Below are 19,457 nucleotides of genomic sequence, written 5' to 3'. Positions count from 1 at the left end.
GGGTCTGGGGGGGCGTGGGGGGGTCAGGACCCATGGGAATCCCCAAGACCCCTGGGAGCCCCCCCCCAGAAAGGAGTCTCGGGAGGGGGCTGGAGGGGGTCTAGGGGGGGTCCCAAGGGGGCCCAGGGGGTTCCGGGGGGGTTCCGGGGGGGATTTGGGGGTCCGGGGGGGGCTGGGGGGGTCAGGACCCCATGGGAATCCCCAGGACCCCTGGGAGCCCCCCCCAGCAAAGGGTCCCGGGGGGGCTGGAGGGGGTCTAGGGGGGGGTCCCGGGGGGGTCCAGGGGGGATTTGGGGGTCCAGGGGGGGCTGGGAGGTGCTGGGGGTCAGCCCCTTTTTGGGGGGGGGGTCCCGGGCCCCCATCGCGGTGTCCTGGGGTGAGTGGGGGGGGGCGGCAGATGGGGCTCCCCACCCCCCCCCGCGCTAATTAACGGCCGCTAATTGGGGGCTGGCAGCAGCATGTGGCCGGGTGGGGGGGGGGCACCTGGGGGAGGGGGGGGCCCCCCCTCGTGCCATATGGCCCCCCCCCATCCCCAGTGTGTGGGGGGGGGGGGTCGTGGGGGGGGGTCGTGCGTGGGGCCGTGTCCCCGCAGCGCCCTCCCGCGTGGGTTGTAATCGGGTTAACGGGGGGGGGGGGGCACGGGGGGGGGGGCCCTGCACACCTGGGGCACCTGCACGGGGTGGGGGGGGGCAGGGGGGGGACAGGAGGGGTCAAGGGGGGGTCAGGAGGGGTCAAGGGGGGGGTTAGGGGGGGTTAAGGGGGGGCTGGGGGGGCGCCTGGTTGCGGGGGGGGGGCTGGTGGCAGCGAGACCCTGGGGACATGGGGGGGGGGGACAGGGATGGGGATGGAGGGGGGGGCACGGGGGGGGTCCCAAATGTGGGGTCCTGGGGTTGGGGACAGGGATGGGGACATGGGGACAGCACGGGGGCGGGGGGCTGGTGGGGCGCAGGGGTCACAGGTCACCATGGGGGGGTCACAGGGGTCACCGTGGCCCCCCCCCCCCCCCATGGTCGCAGGCTGCCACCCACGGCCCCGTCCCCGTCCCCGTCCCCATGGCGGTGCCACCCTACACGGCCCTACTGGCCGCACGCCTGGCGCTGCTGCTGGCCACTGGTGAGCGGGGTCGGGGGGGAACTGGGGGCACTGGGAGCACTGGGGAGGCTGGGGGGGAGGTGGGGGCACCGGGGTGGGGGCACTGGGGATGGGGATCCTGAAATATGGGGGCACTGGGGATGGGGACCCTAAGGCATGGGGACACTGGGGGTGGGTGGGGGCACCAGGATGGGGATACTGGGGACACTGGGGATGGATTGGGACCCTGGGGATGGGGACCCTAAAATATGGGGGCGCTGGGGACACTGGGGACATTGGGGATGGATGGGGACCCTGTGGATGGGGATACTGGGGACACTGGGAATGGATTGGGACCCTGGAGATGGGGACCCTAAAATATGGGGACACTGGGGATGGATGGGGGCCCCGGCTTGGGGACCCTGGGGATGGAGACCCTAAGACGTGGGGACACTGCGGGTGGCAACCACGAGAGGTGGGGACCCCAGGGTGGGCACCCAGGGGTGGGGACCTCAGAAGGGGACCCCAAGATGGGCACCTGGGTATAGGGGCGCTGGTGGCCCTTGGGGACGGGGACTTGGGGGCTGTGGGGTGGGGACACAGTGAGAGGGACGGGGGCGACCCAACGGCAAGGGGATGTGGTGGGGGGCACTTGGGGTGGGCACCCAGGGCATGGGGACCCTGGGGTTGGGGACCTGGGGACCTTGGAGGTGGGGACCTGGGGGTGAGGACATGGGACATGGGACCCTGGAAATGGGGATATGGGACCTGGGGGTGGGCACCTGGGGGTGGAGAACTGGGACATGGGGACCCTGGGGTTGGGGACCTGGGGGTGAGGACCTGGGGACCCCAGAGGTGGGGACCTGGGGCACGGGGACCCTTTGGTGTGGGGTCCTGGGGGGTGGGGACCTTGGAGATGGGGACCTGGGGGTGGGCACCTGGGACATGGGGACCCTGGGGTGGGGACCCTGGAGATGGGGACCTGGGAGGTGACGATCTGGGGACCCTGGGGAATGGGGACATGGGGAATGGGGACCCTGGGGATGGGGACCTTGGGGGTGGGGACCTTGGGACCCCGGAGATGGGGACCTGGGAGGTGAAGATCTGGGGACCTGGGGGTGGGCACCTGGGACACGGGGACCCTGGAGATGGGGACCTGGAGACCCTGGGAATGGGGACCTTGGAGGTGAAGATCTGGGGACCCTGGGGATGGGGACCTGGGGGTGGGGACCTTGGGACCCCAGAGATGGGGACCTGGGAGGTGAAGATCTGGGGACCCTGGGGATGGGCACCTGGGACACGGGGACCCTGGAGCTGGGGACCTGGGGACCTGGGGATGGGGATATGGGACATGGGGGTGGGCATCTGGGACATGGGGACCCTGGGGTGGGGACCTTGGAGATGGGGACCTGGGGGTGGGGACCTGGGACATGGGGACCCTGGGGTGGGGAGCCTGGAGATGGGGACCTTGGAGGTGAAGATCTGGGGACCCTGGGGATGGGCACCTGGGACACGGGGACCCCAGAGATGGGGACCTGGGGACCCCGGAGCTGGGGACCTGGGACCCGGCCCCCCGCCCCCCTGTGCCAAGCCTCCGTGGGGGTCTCAGCGCGGGGCGAGGGCTGCAGCGGCTTCGGCAACGTCTTCACGGAGATCCCCGAGAACAGCGCCCACGGCAGCCTGGTGGCGCGGCTGCCCCCGGGGGGGGACGCGGGGGGTCCCGCGCTGCAGCTCTGCCTGGCCGGCGCCGACGCCGCCTGGTTCTACCTGGACGGCCGCAGCCTGCGCCTCAACGCCTCCGCCGGCAGGGCGCTGGACCGCGAGGTGAGGACCCCCTGGGAGACCCCCCCGCACGGCCCTGTGTCCGTCCCGTGTCCCCGTGTCCGTCCCGTGTCCGTCCCGTGTCCGTCCCGTGTCCCCGTGTCCGTCCCATCCGTCCTCCACCCGTCCTGTGTCCATCCTCCATCCGACCTCCATCCAGCCTCCATCCATCCTCTATCCATCCTCCCTCTGTCCTGTGTCCCCATGTCCGTCCCGTGTCCGTCCCATGTCCCCGTGTCCCCGTGTCCGTCCCGTCCTCCATCCGTCCTCCCTCTGTCCTGCATCCGCCCTCCATCCATTCCCTCGTCCTCCAATCCATCCTCCATCCGTCCAGCCTCCATCCAGCCTCCATCCTGTCTCCAGCCTCCATCTGTCCTCCATCCATCGCCCACCCAGCCTCTATCTCTCCTCCACCCAGCCTCCATCCTGTCTCCGTCCTCCATCCACCCTTTATCCAGCCTCCATCCGTCCTGTGTCCAGCCTCCATCCATTGTCCATCCTTCCTCCATCCATCCTGTGTCCATCCTTTGTCTGTCCCATGTCCATCCTGTCTCTCCTCCACCCGTCCTCCATCCATCCTCCTTCCAGCCTCCATCCATCTTCCATCCTCCATCCATCCTCCCTCTGTCCTGTGTCCGTCCTCCATCCATTCCCTCGTCCTCCAATCCGTCCTCCATTCATCTCCCACCCAGCCTCCATCCATCCTGTGTCCATCCAGCCAGCCTCCATCCATCCTCCATCCTGTCTCCAGCCTCCATCCGTCCTCCATCCATCACCCACCCAGCCTCTATCCATCCTCCACCCGTCCTCCACCCATCCTCCATCCAGCCTCCATCCATCCTGCCCCCACCCCGCACCCCCCGCCCTCACCACGCCGCCCCCCATCCCGCCCCCATCCCGCGCCCGTCTGCTGCCCCCGGCCCTTTCCGTCTGTCCCCCACCCGCCTCCGTCTGTCCTGAGCCCGTCCTGATCCCGACCTCCTCCGTCCATCCCAAACCCACGTCTGTCTGTCCCACACCCACATCCATCCCACACCCATGTCTGTCTGTCCCAACTCCACGTCCGTCCATCCCAAATCCACATCTGTCCATCCCACACCCACGTCTGTTGATCCCAAACCCATGTCTGTCTGTCCTGTATCCACATCTGTCCATCCTGCATCCATGACCATCCCAAATCCATGTCTGTCTGTCCCAAATCCATGTCTGTCCATCCCACATCCACATCTGTCTGTCCCACACCCACGTCTGTTGATCCCAAATCCAAATCTGTCCATCCCACACCCGTCTGTAAATCCCAAATCCATGTCTGTCCATCCTGCATCCATGTCTGTCTGTCCTGAATCCACATCCATCCCACACCCATGTTTGTCCGTCCCAAATCCACGTCTGTCCATCCCAAATCCACATCTGTCCATCCCACACCCACGTCTGTTGATCCCAAACCCATGTCTGTCCGTCCTGCATCCACGTCCATCCCAAATCCACGTCCATCCATCCCAAATCCACGTCTGTCCATCCCACATCCATGTCCATCCCACGCCCACATCTGTTGATCCCAAACCCACGTCTGTCTGTCCTGCATCCACGTCTGTCCATCCTGCATCCACATCCATCCCACATCCACGTCTGTTGATCCCAAATCCACGTCTGTCTGTCCCATACCCACATCCATCCCAAATCCATGTCTGTCCGTCCCAAATCCATGTCTGTCCTGTATCCACGTCCATCCCACACCCCTGTCTGTCCATCCCAAATCCACGTCCATCCCAAATCCACATCCATCCCACATCCATGTCTGTCCATCCCACATCCACGTCCATCCCAAATCCACATCTGTCCATCCCACATCCACGTCTGTTGATCCCAAATCCACGTCTGTCCATCCCAAATCCACGTCTGTCCATCCCACACCCACCTCCATCCATCCCACACCACATCCATCACCCCCCGCCCCATCCCATCCTGCCCCCCCCCCCCCCGGCACACGGGGACCCCACCCTGGGGTGCCCCCCGGGGCAGTCCCCGTGCCCCCCATGTGCGCCCACCCCCCCCAGGAGCTGGAGTCCCCGGTGCTGATGGTGGCCCTGACGTGCGCCGAGGACGGCTTCGCCCCGGTACGGTGCGGGGACGTGGGGTGGGGGAACGGGGGGCAGCCCCCCCACCCCGGGACCCCCATGGGGTCACCCCCACCCCCCGCTGTGCCCCCCCTCCCCGCAGGTGGAGTACCGCGTCATCGTCCAGGTCCTCAACGAGAACGACAACCGGCCCCGATTCCGCGGGGAGCCCGTCCTCACGCACAACGTCAGCGAGGTGGGGACGGGTGGGAGTGGGATTGGGATTGGGATTGGGATGGGATTGGGATGGGGATGGGATGGGGATGGGATGGGATTGGGATGGGGATGGGATGGGATTGGGATTGGGGAGAGAGAGGGGTTGGGATTGGGATGGGATGGGGATGGGGATGGGATTGGAATTGGGATGGGATGGGGATGGGATTGGAATTGGGATTGGGATGAAATGGGGATGGGGATGGGGTTGGGATGGGGATGGGGTTGGGATGGGGATGGGATGGGGGTGGGGATGGGATGGGGATGGGGATGGGGATGGGATGGGGATGGGATGGGATTGGGGATGGGATAGGATGGGGATTGAGACTGGGATTGGGGAGAGAGAGAGGTTGGGATGGGATGGGGATGGGATGGGGATGGGATTGGGATTGGGATGGGATGGGATGGGATTGGGATTGGGATTGGGATTGGGATTGGGGAGAGAGAGGGGTTGGGATTGGGATGGAATGGGATTGGGGAGAGGGATGGGATGGGGATTGGGGTGGGAATGGGATTGGGGATGGCATGGAACAGGATTGGGATTGGGGAGAGGGATGGGATGGGATGGGGATGGGATGGGGATATGGGATGGGATTGGGGATGGGATGGGGATGGGGATATGGGATGGGGATGGGATTGGGATTGGGGATGGGATGGGATGGGGATTGGGACTAGGATTGGGGAGAGAGAGGGATTGGGATGGGATTAGGGACGGGGATGAGTTGGGGATGGGATGGAGATAGGGATATGGGATTGGATGGGGTGTGGATGGGATGGGGATGGGATGGGATTGGAATTGGGATTGGGATGAAATGGGGATGGGGTTGGGATTGGGATCGGAATTGGGATTGGGATGAAATGGGGATTTGGGACAGGGATGGGATGCGTCAGGGACAGGGACATCCATGGGCACAGCGACAAAGAAGGGTCTGGGCGCAAGAACAGGGGACGGGGCTATTGGGGGGCACCCGGGCCTGTCTGGGGGGGACCCTTGGGTGCCTGTGGGGTCCCCCCGGGGGTGCCCGCGTGACGGGGGGGGGCGGGGGGGTCCCGCAGCTGGTGGCCGTGCACTCGGTGGTGTTCAGCACGCAGGCGGAGGACGCGGACGGGGACCTGCTGATGTACGTCATCGACGCCTCCTCGGTGCGTCCTGGGGGGGGGACACGGGGACACCGAGGGGGACAGGAGGGGACGGGGAACCCGGTGCCACGGTGACCCTGACCCCCCCGTGTCCCCCTCCCCAGCCCGACGCCCGCTTCTTCCGCATCGACCTCCCCAACAGCGGCCGCGTGGTGCTGGCGCGCGCCCTGGACTTCGAGAGCCGCCAGCGCCTGGAGGTGGTGGTGACAGCCGTGGTGAGCAGCCCCCCCCCCCCGTGTCACCACCCCCCCAAGTGTCCCCCCCAACCCGTGTCCCCCTCCCCGTCTCCGCGCAGCCCCCACCGATGCGTTTGGGGACGCGGTGCCCGTGCCCTGTGTCCGCCCCGCGTCCCCGTGTCCCCTCTGCCCGTGCCACGTGCGCCCCGTGGCTGTGCCACCAACCCGTCACGGGTTTGGGGACGTTGTGCCCGTGCCACCCTCTGCCCACCCTGCTCCTTCCTCGTGGCCCTGTGTCCCTCGTGCCCACCCCGTGCCCACCCCATGTCCCCTGTGCCCACCCTTTGTCCCCATGTCCCTTGTGCCCACCACGTGCCCACCACGTGCCCATCCCATAACCCTTGTGCCCACCCCATGTCCCCATGTCCCTTGTGCCCACCCCGTGTCCACCCCATGTCCCCATGTCCCCTGTACCCACCCCATGTCCTGGTGTCCCTAAAGCCCACCCCATGCCCACCCTATGTCCCTGTGTCCCTCGTGCCCACCCCATGTCCCTTGTGCCCACCCCGTGCCCACCCCATGTCCCTCGTGCCCACCCCATGTCCCCATGTCCCCTGTGCCCACCCCATGCCCCTGTGTCCCTTGTGCCCTCTCCGTGTCCCCTCACACCCACCCCATGCCCACCCTATGTCCCCTGTGCCCACCCCATGTCCCCATGTCCCCTGTGCCCACCCCATGTCCCTGAGTCCCTCCAGCCCACCCTGTGCCCACCCCATGTCCCTCGTGCCCACCCTGTGTCCCCATGTCCCCTGTGCCCACCCCATGTCCTGGTGTCCCTAAAGCCCACCCCGTGCCCACCCTGTGCCCACCCCATGTCCCTTGTGCCCACCCCGTGTCCCTGTGTCCCCTGTGCCCCCCCCATGTCCCTGTGTCCCTTGTGCCCACCCCATGTCCCCATGCCCCTCATGCCCACCCGGTGCCCACCCCTGTCCCCGGTGTCCCCGTGCCCCGTCCCCTCTGTGCCATGGTGACAACGCACACCCTGTGGGACCATTAATGAAGGGGGGGGGGGGGCTCACCCAGGGCTGTGCTCACAGCCCGTGACCCCCCTGGTGCTGTCACCCCCCCCCCCCGCGCTCGTTAGCCGCTCCCCGCTAATTGGGGGCGACGTGATCCCGTCAGCGCCCCGCCACCTGCCCTCAATCCCCGGGGTAATTTCCCTAATGGGCCCCCGCCACACGCCCCCCCCCGGGGACACCCACCTGTGCGCAGCCCCTGTGCCACCGCTGTCCCGATGTCCCCAGTGTCCCTGTGCCATGGGATGCCAGTGCCACCAGTGTCCCTGTGCCATGGGGTCCCTGTGCCACCATTGTCCCAATGTCCCCAGTGTCCTTGTGCCACCAGCGTCCCTGTGCCACCAGTGTCCCTGTGCCATGGGGTCCCTGTATCATGGGATACCAGTGCCACCAGTGTCCCTGTGTCACCATTGTCCCTATGTCCCCAGTGTCCCTGTGCCATGGGATGCCAGTGCCACCAGTGTCCCTTTGCCATGGGGTCTCTGTGCCACCAGTGTCCTTATGTCCCCAGTGTCCTTGTGCCATGGGGTCCCTGTGCCACCAGTGTCCCTGTGTCACCATTGTCCCTATGTCCCCAGTGTCCTTGTGCCACCAGTGTCCCTGTATCATGGGATACCAGTGCCACCAGTGTCCCTTTGCCATGGGGTCCCTGTGCCACCAGCGTCCCTGTGCCACCAGTGTCCCTGTGCCATGGGATACCAGTGCCACCAGTGTCCCTTTGCCATGGGGTCTCTGTGCCACCAGTGTCCTTATGTCCCCAGTGTCCTTGTGCCATGGGGTCCCTGTGTCACCAGTGTCCCTGTGTCACCATCGTCCCTATGTCCCCAGTGTCCCTGTGCCACCAGTGTCCCTGTGCCATGGGGTCCCTGTGCCACCAGTGTCCCTATGTCCCCAGTGTCCCTGTGCCACCATTGTCCCTGTGCCACCATTGTCCCAGTGTCCCCAGTGTCCCTGTGCCACCAGCGTCCCTGTGCCACCAGTGCCACCAGTGTCCCTGTGCCATGGGGTCCCTGTGCCACCAGCGTCCCTGTGCCATGGGGTCCCTGTATCATGGGATACCAGTGCCACCAGTGTCCCTGTGTCACCATTGTCCCTATGTCCCCAGTGTCCCTGTATCATGGGATACCAGTGCCACCAGCGTCCCTGTGCCATGGGGTCCCTGTGCCACCATTGTCCCTATGTCCCCAGTGTCCCTGTGCCACCAGTGTCCTTGTGCCACCAGTGTCCCTGTGCCACCATTGTCCCTATGTCCCCAGTGTCCCTGTGCCACTGGTGTCCCTGTGCCATGGGATACCAGTGCCACCAGTGTCCCTTTGCCATGGGGTCCCTGTGCCACCAGTGTCCTTATGTCCCCAGTGTCCTTGTGCCATGGGATCCCTGTGTCACCATTGTCCCTATGTCCCCAGTGTCCCTGTATCATGGGATACCAGTGCCACCAGCGTCCCTGTGCCATGGGGTCCCTGTGCCACCATTGTCCCTATGTCCCCAGTGTCCCTGTGCCACCAGTGTCCCTGTATCATGGGATACCAGTGCCACCAGTGTCCCTGTGCCATGGGGTCCCGGTGACTCCAACGTCCCTGTGCCACCATTGTCCCAATGTCCCCAGTGTCCTTGTGCCACCAGTATCCCTGTGCCACCGGTGTCCCTGTGTCATGGGGTCCCTGTGTCACCAGTGTCCCAATGTCCCCAGTGTCCCTGTGCCATGGGACACCAGTGCCACCAGCGTCCCTGTGCCACTGGTGTCCCTGTGCCATGGGATACCAGTGCCACCAGTGTCCCTTTGCCATGGGGTCCCTGTGCCACCAGTGTCCCAGTGTCCCCAGTGTCCTTGTGCCATAGGGTCCCTGTGCCACCAGTGTCCCTGTGTCACCATTGTCCCTATGTCCCCAGTGTCCCTGTGCCACCGGTGTCCCTGTATCATGGGATACCAGTGCCACCAGTGTCCCTGTGCCATGGGATACCAGTGCCACCAGCGTCCCTGTGCCACCGGTGTCCCTGTGCCACCAGTGTCCCTGTATCATGGGATACCAGTGCCACCAGTGTCCCTGTGCCATGGGGTCCCTGTGACTCCAACGTCCCTGTGCCACCATTGTCCCAATGTCTCCAGTGTCCTTGTGCCACCAGCGTCCCTGTGCCACCGGTGTCCCTGTGCCATGGGGTCCCTGTGTCACCATTGTCCCTATGTCCCCAGTGTCCCTGTGCCATGGGACACCAGTGCCACCAGCGTCCCTGTGCCACTGGTGTCCCTGTGCCATGGGATACCAGTGCCACCAGTGTCCCTTTGCCATGGGGTCTCTGTGCCACCAGTGTCCTTATGTCCCCAGTGTCCTTGTGCCATGGGGTCCCTGTGCCACCATTGTCCCTATGTCCCCAGTGTCCCTGTGCCACCAGTGTCCCTGTGCCATGGGATACCAGTGCCACCAGCGTCCCTGTGCCACCGGTGTCCCTGTGCCATGGGGTCCCTGTGTCACCATTGTCCCTATGTCCCCAGTGTCCCTGTGCCATGGGACACCAGTGCCACCAGCGTCCCTGTGCCACTGGTGTCCCTCTGCCATGGGATACCAGTGCCACCAGTGTCCCTTTGCCATGGGGTCCCTGTGCCACCAGTGTCCTTATGTCCCCAGTGTCCTTGTGCCATGGGGTCCCTGTGTCACCATTGTCCCTATGTCCCCAGTGTCCCTGTGCCACCAGTGTCCCTGTGCCATGGGATACCAGTGCCACCAGCGTTCCTGTGCCACCGGTGTCCCTGTGCCACCAGTGTCCCTGTATCATGGGATACCAGTGCCACCAGTGTCCCTGTGCCATGGGGTCCCTGTGACTCCAACGTCCCTGTGCCACCGGTGTCCCTATGTCACCATTGTCCCTGTGCCACCAGTATCCATGTGCTTTGGGGTCCCCATGCCACCACCGTCCCCACGCCACCAGCATCCCTGTGCCACCAGTGTCCCTGTGCCACCGTTGTCCCTGTGTCCCCAGTGTCCCTGCGCCACCTGCATCCCTGTGCCACCAGTGTCTGTGCCACCAGTGTCCCTGTGCCTTGGGATCCTTGTCCCCAGGGGTTCATGTCCCCAAGGTCCCTGTCCCCAGTGTCCCTGTGCCATGGGGTCCCTGTGCCATCAGTGCCCCTGTGCCATGGGGGCCCTGTGTCCCCAGTGTCCCTGTGCCTTGGGGCCCCAATGTCCCCAGTGTCCCTGTGCCACCAGTATCCATGCACCACGGGGTCCCCATGTCACCATCATCCCCATGTCCCCAGTGTCCCTGTGCCACTGGTGTCCCTGTGCCTTGGGGTTCCTGTCCCCAGGGTCTTTGTCCCTGTGCCACCAGTGTCTCTATGCCACCATTGTCCTTGTGCCATGGAGTCCCTGTGCCACCAGTGTCCCTGTGCCACCAGCATCCCCGTGTCAGCAGTGTCCCTGTGCCACCAGTATCCATGTACCATGGGGTCCCCATGTCACCATCATCCCCATGTCACCAACGTCCCTATGCCACTGGTGTCCCTGTGCCACCAATGTCCGTGTGTCTTGGGGTCCCTGTGCCTTGGTGTCCCTGTGCCTTGGGGTCTCTGTCCCCAAGGGTCCCTGTCCCCGGGGTCTGTGTCCTTGTGCCACCAGTGTCCCTGTGCCACCAGTGTCCCAATGTCCCCAGTGTCCCTGTGCCACCGGTGTCCCTGTGCCTTGGGGTCCCTGTCCCCAAGGGTCCCTGTCCCCAGGGTCTTTGTCCCTGTGCCACCAGTGTCTATGCCACCATTGTCCTTGTGCCATGGGGTCCCTGTGCCACCAGTGTCCCCGTGCCACCAGTATCCATGTACCATGGGGTCCCCATGTCCCCAGTGTCCCTGTGCCACCCATGTCTCTATGCCACTGGTGTCCCTGTGCCTTGGTGTCCCTGTGCCTTGGGGTCCCTGTCCCCAAGGGTCCCTGTCCCCACAGGGTCTTTGTCCCTGTGCCACCAGTGTCTCTATGCCACCATTGTCCTTGTGCCATGGGGTCCCTGTGCCACCAATGTCCCTGTGTCCCAATGTCCCCAATGTCCCTGTGCCACCAGTATCCATGTACCATGGGGTCCCAATGTCACCATCATCCCCATGTCCCCAGTGTCCCTGTGCCACCTGTGTCCCTGTGCCTTGGAGTCCCTGTCCCCAGGGTCTTTGTCCCTGTGCCACCAATGTCTCTATGCCACCATTGTCCTTGTGCCATGGGGTCCCTGTGCCACCAGTGTCCCCGTGCCACCAGCATCCCCATGTCACCAGTGTCCCTGTGCCACCAGTATCCATGTACCATGGGATCCCCATGTCACCATCATCCCCCTGTCACCAATGTCCCTATGCCACCGGTGTCCCTGTGCCATGGGGTCCCTGTGCCTTGGGGGTCCCAGTCCCCAAGGGTCCCTGTCCCCGGGGTCTGTGTCCCTGTGCCAGCAGTGTCTCTATGCCACCATTGTCCTTGTGCCATGGGGTCCCTGTGTCCCAATGTCCCCAATGTCCCTGTGCCACCAGTATCCATGTACCATGGGGTCCCCATGTCCCCAGTGTCCCTCTGACACCGGTGTCCCTGTGCCACTGGTGTCCCTGTGCCATGGGGTCCCTGTCCCCAGGGTCTTTGTCCCTGTGCCACCAGTGTCTCTATGCCACCATTGTCCTTGTGCCATGGGGTCCCTGTGCCACCAATGTCCCTGTGCCTTGGTGTCCCCGTGCCATGGGGTCCCTGTGCCTTGGGGTCCCTGTGCCTTGAGGGTCTCTGTCCCCAAGGGTCCCTGTCCCCAGGGTCTGTGTCCCTGTGCCACCAGTGTCTCTATGCCACCATTGTCCTTGTGCCATGGGGTCCCTGTGCCACCAGTGTCCCCGTGCCACCAGCATCCCCATGTCACCAGTGTCCCTGTGCCACCAGTATCCATGTACCACGGGGTCCCCATGTCACCATCATCCCCATGTCCCCAGTGTCCCTGTGCCACTGGTGTCCCTGTGCCTTGGGGTCCCTGTCCCCAGGGTCTTTGTCCCTGTGCCACCAGTGTCTCTATGCCACCATTGTCCTTGTGCCATGGGGTCTCTGTGAAACCAATGTCCCTGTGCCACCAGTGTCCCAATGTCCCCAGTGTCCCCGTGCCACCAGTATCCATGTACCATGGGGTCCCCATGTCCCCAGTGTCCCTCTGCCACCGGTGTCCCTGTGCCACTGGTGTCCCTGTGCCTTGGGGTCCCTGTCCCCAGGGTCTTTGTCCCTGTGCCACCAGTGTCTCTATGCCACCATTGTCCTTGTGCCATGGGGTCCCTGTGCCACCAATGTCCCTGTGCCTTGGTGTCCCTGTGCCATGGGGTCCCTGTGCCTTGGGGGTCCCTGTCCCCAAGGGTCCCTGTCCCCAGTGTCCCTGTCCCCAGGGTCTGTGTCCCTGTGCCACCAGTGTCTCTATGCCACCATTGTCCTTGTGCCATGGGGTCCCTGTGCCACCAGTGTCCCCGTGCCACCAGCATCCCCATGTCACCAGTGTCCCTGTGCCACCAGTATCCATGTACCACGGGGTCCCCATGTCACCATCATCCCCATGTCCCCAGTGTCCCTGTGTCCCTGTGCCCCCCCCACCCACCCTGGCATCTGTCCCCAATGTCCCGTGTCCTTGTCCCCGGCAGGAGATGAACACCAAGGAGCGCTTCAACGCCTCGGCCCTTGTGCGGGTCAACGTGCTGGACGGGGACGATCAGTACCCCCGCTTCCTGCCCTGCGCCCCCCCCGGGCACCCCCCCGGCGTCTGCATCAGCCCCGTCTACACCGCCAACGTCACCGAGGGAGAGCTGACGGTGGGGGGGGGGAAATAGGGGGTGGGGGGGGGGAATGGGGGGGGAAAAGGGGGGGTGAAGGGGGTGTGGGGGGGGCAAAGGGGGGATTTGGGGAGGGAGAAGGGGGGGTAAAGGGGGTAAAGGGGGGGTAAAGGGGGTAAAGGGGGGGCAAAGGGGGGGAAATGGGGGTGGGGGGGGAATGGGAGGGAAAAGGGGGGAAAAGGGGGGGTAAAGGGGGGGCAAAGGGGAGTAAAGGGGGGCAAAGGGGGGGGCAAAGGGGGCAAAGGGGGGGGCAAAGGGGGCAAGGGGGGGGCAAAGGGGGGTAAAGGGGGCAAAGGGGGGAAAAGGGGGGGGCAAAGGGGGGTAAAGGGGGCAAAGGGGGGGAAAAGGGGGGTGAAGGGGGGGTAAAGGGGGGGCAAAGAGGGCAAAGGGGGGGTCAAGGGGGGGTCAAGGGGGGCAAAGTGGGGGTAAAGGGGGGAAAAGGGGGGGTAAGGGGGGCAAAGGGGGGAAAATGGGGGTAAAGGGGGGGTCAAGGGGGGCAAAGGGGGGCAAAGGGGGGGGCAAAGGGGGGGAAAAGGGGGGAAAATGGGGGGCAAGGGGGGGCAAAGGGGGGCAAAGGGGGGGGCAAAGGGGGGGAAAAGGGGGGAAAATGGGGGGCAAGGGGGGGCAAAGGGGGGCAAAGGGGACTCATGGGGGGGGGGCTCCTATGGGGGGGGGTCCCAGAGGGTAACTGCGGGTGGGGGTAATTGGGGGGGTACCTGGGGGGGGGTAACTGGGGGGGGGGTACCTTGGGAGGGGGGTAACGGGGGGGGGGTCCTGGGTGGGGTACAAGGGGAGGGTACAAGGGGGTGGGGGGCACCTGGGGGTGGGGGTCCCCGGGGGTGGGGGTCTGAGTGCCCCCCCCCCCCCCCCCAAGCAGGGCTCCCCCCTGCGCTTCAGCCCCGGCTCCATCTACGCCGAGGATGGGGACCGGGGGCTGCGGGCGCCCATCAGCTACTCCCTGCTGGCAGGTGACATTGGGGGGGGGGGACACGGTGGGGGGGGGGGGGGCACAGACACGGGGGGGGTCATGGGGGAGGTCACGGCCCCGGCGGGGTCACGGTTATGGGGGGTGCAGCTGGGGGGCGAGGACATGGGGGGGGGGATGGGGGATGGGGGATGGGGGGGGGGGGTTTATGGGCACGGGGGGGGGTCACGGATATGTGAGGAGATGGGACCCGGTGCCCCCCCCCCCCCCCCCCTCGTTATTTATCCCCCCCCCCCCCAGCACAATCCAATTGGCACAAATTGAATAAAGGGATAGAGCCCGGGGGGGGGCAGGGGGGGGCTAATCCATTATAGGGGGGGGTTATGGGGTCACGAGAGGTCAACACCCCCCCCCCCTCGGTGCTGAAGGGGTTAACGCCCCCCCCCCCCAAAAAAAAAATGCTGGGGATACCCCTGGGGACCCCCAGGTGCCCCCCCCCCCAACCCCTTGTGGGGGGGGGGGGGGGGATTTTCCCGCAGTGTCCTCACCGGGGGGGGGATGGGGGGGATGGGGGAGGGTTGGGGGTCCCGGGGGGGGGTGGGGGGGGGGATGCTGAAATTGTGGCCCCCCCCCCAGGGGAGGAGAGCGGCCGCTTCCACGTGGATAACGCCAGCGGGGCCATCACGCTGCTGCGCCCCGTGGAGAGCAGCCGCAGGACCCCCAGCATCAGCCTCAGCGTCATGGTGGGGGGGGCACGGGGGGGGTATGGGGGGGTGCTGGGGGGGGTAAGGGGGGGTATGGGGGGGGTGCTGGGGGGGTATGGGGGGGGTATTGGGGGGTATGGGGGGGGTACTGGGGGGGTAAGGGGGGGGATGGGGGGGGTATGGGGGGGTAAGGGGGGGTATGGGGGGGGTGCTGGGGGGATATGGGGGGGGTATTGGGGGGTATGGGGGGGGTATTGGGGGGGTTGGGGGGGGTAAGGGGGGGTATGGGGGGGTAAGGGGGGGTAAGGGGGGGGTATGGGGGGGTTGGGGGGGTATGGGGGGGTAAGGGGGGGGTATGGGGGGGTTGGGGGGGTATGGGGGGGTAAGGGGGGGGTATGGGGGGGGATGGGGAGGTGGGGGGAGGGGGGGGAGGGGGGGTAGTGGGGGGCGGTTGGGGGGGTGTGGGGGGGTTGGGGTAATGGGGGTAAGGGGGGGGCACGGGGAGGGGTACGGGGGGGGTATGGGGGGGGTACGGGGGGGTAAGGGGGGGTCAAGGGGGGGCAAGGGGGGCAAAGGGGGGGCAAAGGGGGGCAAAGGGGGGGGGTTGGGGAGGTGGGGGGGGGTAGTGGGGGGGGGATGGGGGGGCAGGGGGAGGTGGGGGGGGCTGGGGGAGGTGGGGGGGTCCTGGGGAGGTGGGGAGCAACTGGGGTAATGGGGGGGTCCTGGTTTAATGGGGGGGGTCCTGGGGTAGTGGGGGGGTCCTGGGGGAGGTGGGGGGGTCCTGGGGTAATGGGGGGGACCTGAGGTAATGGGGGGGGGGCTGGGGGAGGTGGGGGGGTCCTGGGGGAGACCTGGGGTTAATGGGGGGGGGGGCGTGGGGTGATGGAGGGGAGCTGGGGGAGATTTGGGGGACCCAGGGTTAATGGGGGGCACCTGGAGAGGTTGGGGGGGACCCGGGGTTAATGGGGGGGGCACGGGGTTAATGGGGGGCCCGGGGGTAGTGGGGTGACCTGGGGGAGATTTGGGGGGCCCGGGGTTAAGGGGGGGGACCTGGAGGGGCTGCGGGGGAGCCAAGGTTAATGGGGGAGACCTGGGGTTAAAGGGGGAGGTGTGGGGTTAATGGGGGGGGCCCCGTCCCTGTCCCCATTGTCCCCAATCCCACCCCATCCCATCCCATCCCCATCTCAATCCCAATCCCAATCCCAATCCCAATCCCAATCCCAATCCTATCCCCATCCCAATCCCAATCCCAATTCCAATCCCACCCCATCCCCATCCCTGTCCCTGTTGTCCCCATTGCCCCTTGTCACCCCCATCACCCCCATTGTCCCCCTGTCCCCATCGCCCCCATCGCCCTCATTGCCCCCACTGTCCCCATTGCCCCCATTGCCCTCATCATCCCTGTTGTCCCCATTGTCCCCATCATCCCCATTGTCCCCATTGTCCCCATGGTCCCAATCACCCCCACCATCCTCATTGCCCCCACTGCCCCCATCGCCCCCATCACCCCACCATCCCCATCATCCCCATTGTCCCCCTGTCCCCATTGTCCCCATTGTCCCCATTGCCCTCATCATCCCTGTTGTCCCCATCACCCCCATCACCCCCATCTCCCCCACTGTCCCCATTGTCCCCATCACCCCCATCATCCCCATCATCCCCATTGTCCCCATCGTCCCCATTGTCCCCATTGTCCCCCTGTCCCCATCGCCCCCACCACCCCCACCGTCCCCATTGTCCCCATCACCCCACCTTCCCCATTGTCCCCATCACCCCAATTACCCCCATTGTCCCCATTGTCCCCATTGCCCCCATCGCCCCCACCACCCCCACCGTCCCCACCGCCCCCATCACCCCCATTGTCCCCACTGTCCCCATCGTCCCCAGGCCTCCCAGGTGAACGACGCCACCAAGTACGCGGTGGCGGTGGCGGTGGTCCGGGTGCTGGCCCCCAACCGGCACCCCCCCCGCTTCGCGCTGCCGGCCGTCCGCGCCTTCGTCCCCGGGGGGGGCCGCGACGCCGCCCTCGTCACCACCTTTGGTGGCCGCGTCCTCGCCCTGCGTGCCCACGACCCCGACTTCCCCGAGGTGGGGGCGCGGGGTTATGGGGTTAGGGGGGCTGGTAGGGGGTTAGGGGGTTAGGGGGGTTGGTAGGGGGTTAGGGGGTTAGGGGGACACAGGGACATGGGGACATAGGGTTATGGGGGCGTGGGGAGGGGGTTGTGGGGTTATGGGGACATAGGGACATGGGGTTAGGGGGTTATGGGGGTGTGGGGAGGTGGGGAGGGGGGTTGTGGGGATGTGGGGTTATGGGGTTATGGGGATGTGGGGATGTGGGGTTATGGGGACATGGGGACATGGGGACATGGGGTTATGGGGGCGTGGGGATATGGGGAGTGGGGTTATGGGGACACAGGGACACAGGGTTGTGGGGTTATGGGGTTATGGGGACTTGGGGACACGGGGACATGGGGACATGGGGTTATGGGGTTATGGGGGCGTGGGGGTGTGGGGAGGTGGGGAGGGGGGTTATGGGGACATGGGGACATAGGGACATGGGGTTATGGGGTTATGGGGGCATGGGGAGGTGGGGAGGGGGGTTGTGGGGACATGGGGACATAGGGACATGATGTTATGGGGGCATGGGGACACAGGGACACAGAGTTATGGGGACGTGGGGACATGGGGATGGGAGGAGTGGGGTTATGGGGACACAGGGACACGGGGATGCGGGGTTATGGAGTTATGGGGACATGGGGATGTGGGGATGTGGAGTTTTGGGGACATGGGGACATGGGGACATGGGGTTATGTGGTTATGGGGACATGGTGATGTGGGATTATGGGGACATGGGGACACAGGGATGTGGGGACATAGGGGTGTGGGGTTATGGGGACATGGGGATTTGGGGACAGGGTGTGGGGTTATGGGCACATGGGGATGTGGGGATGTGGGATTACGGGGACATGGGAACCTGGGGACACGGGGATGTGAGGTTATTGGGTCATGGGGATGTGGGGACTTGGCGTTATGGGGACACGGGGACACGGGTACGTGGGGATGCTGGGGTGTGGGGTCACAGGAACATGGGGATGTGGGGACACTGGAATGTGGGGGCATGGAATTGTGGGGATATGGGGACATGGGGATGTGGGGACATTGGGTATGGGGGTGTGGGGACAGAAAGAGCTGGGAACACGGGGACATGGGGACATGGGGACACAGGGACATGGGGATGTGATGACAGGGGGATGTGTGGCTATGGGAACATTGGGATATGGGGACATGGGGACATGGGAACATGGAAAATTGGGGACAAAGGGACATGGGGACATTGGGATGTGGGAGCGTGGGGACAGGGGGACGTGTGGCTACGGGAACATCAGGATATAGGGACACGGGGACACGGGGACATGGGCACAGCGGGGTGTCACGGGGGGGTGTCGGGGCTGCGGGCGGGGGTCTGAGGGCGCTGCCCCCGCAGGGCATCAACCCCAAGGTGCGCTACAGCCTGCGGCCACGCCACGGCCGGGACCGGGACCGGGACCGGGACCGGGACTGGGACCAGTACCAGGACCGGGACTGGGACCGGGACCAGGGCCAGCTGTTCCAGCTGATGCCCAACGGGCTGCTGGTGGCACGCGCCGACAGACTGCGCCCTGCACAGACGTACAGCCTGCAGGTTGGGGACATTGAGGGGACAGCGTGGGGACAGTGTGGGGACAGCGTGGGGACACCATGGGGACACTGCAGGGTCACTGCGGGGGCATTGAGGGGACATTGAGGGGACATTGAGGGGATATTGAGGGGACACCATGGGGACACCGCAGGGACACCGTGGGGACATTGAGGGGACACTGTGGGGACACTATGGGGACACCACAGGGACATTGTGGGGACATTGTGGGGACATTGAGGGGACACCATGGGGATATTGAGGGGATGTCGTGGGAATATTGAAGGGACATTTTGGGGACATGGTGGGGACACCACAGGGACACTGCAGGGGTATTGTGGGGACACTGTGGGGACACCATGGGGACACCACAGGGACACTGCGGGGGCATTGTGGGGACACCGGGGGGACACTACGGGGTCACTGTGGGGACATTGAGGGGACATTGAGGGGATATTGAGGGGACACCATGGGGACACCATGGGGACACCACAGGGACATTGTGGGGACATTCTGGGGACATTGGGGGGATGTCGTGGGGATATTGAGGGGACATCATGGGGACACCACAAGGACATCATGGGGACGTCGTGGGGACACTGCAGGGACATTGTGGGGACATTGTGGGGACATTGAGGGGACACCACGGGGACACTGTGGGGACACTGCAGGGACGTAGTGGGGACACTGTGGGGACAGCGTGGGGACACCGCAGGGACATAGTGG

General features: G+C 65.5%; 1 protein-coding gene across 1 annotated transcript; it reads left to right on the top strand.

Annotated features, from left to right (window-relative positions):
* Positions 1–1,052: 1,052 nt before the first annotated feature.
* LOC311429519 (cadherin-related family member 5-like) lies at positions 1,053–18,737 on the top strand (the record flags this gene model as incomplete). Its single annotated transcript, XM_084540609.1, has 11 exons — positions 1,053–1,113; positions 2,663–2,895; positions 4,950–5,009; positions 5,113–5,205; positions 6,279–6,365; positions 6,467–6,577; positions 13,238–13,405; positions 14,304–14,394; positions 14,988–15,094; positions 16,943–17,143; positions 18,540–18,737. Coding segments are annotated over 11 exons (1,410 nt in total), but the record flags the coding sequence as incomplete, so codon positions are not given.
* Positions 18,738–19,457: the final 720 nt, after the last annotated feature.

The sequence above is a fragment of the Aythya ferina genome (genome assembly GCF_964211825.1).
Source record: "Aythya ferina genome assembly, contig: HAP1_SCAFFOLD_1286, whole genome shotgun sequence".
Taxonomy (NCBI): Eukaryota; Metazoa; Chordata; class Aves; order Anseriformes; family Anatidae; genus Aythya; species Aythya ferina.
The sequence above is the reverse complement of the archived record's forward strand: the minus strand, read 5'-3'. Positions and strand labels throughout refer to the sequence as shown.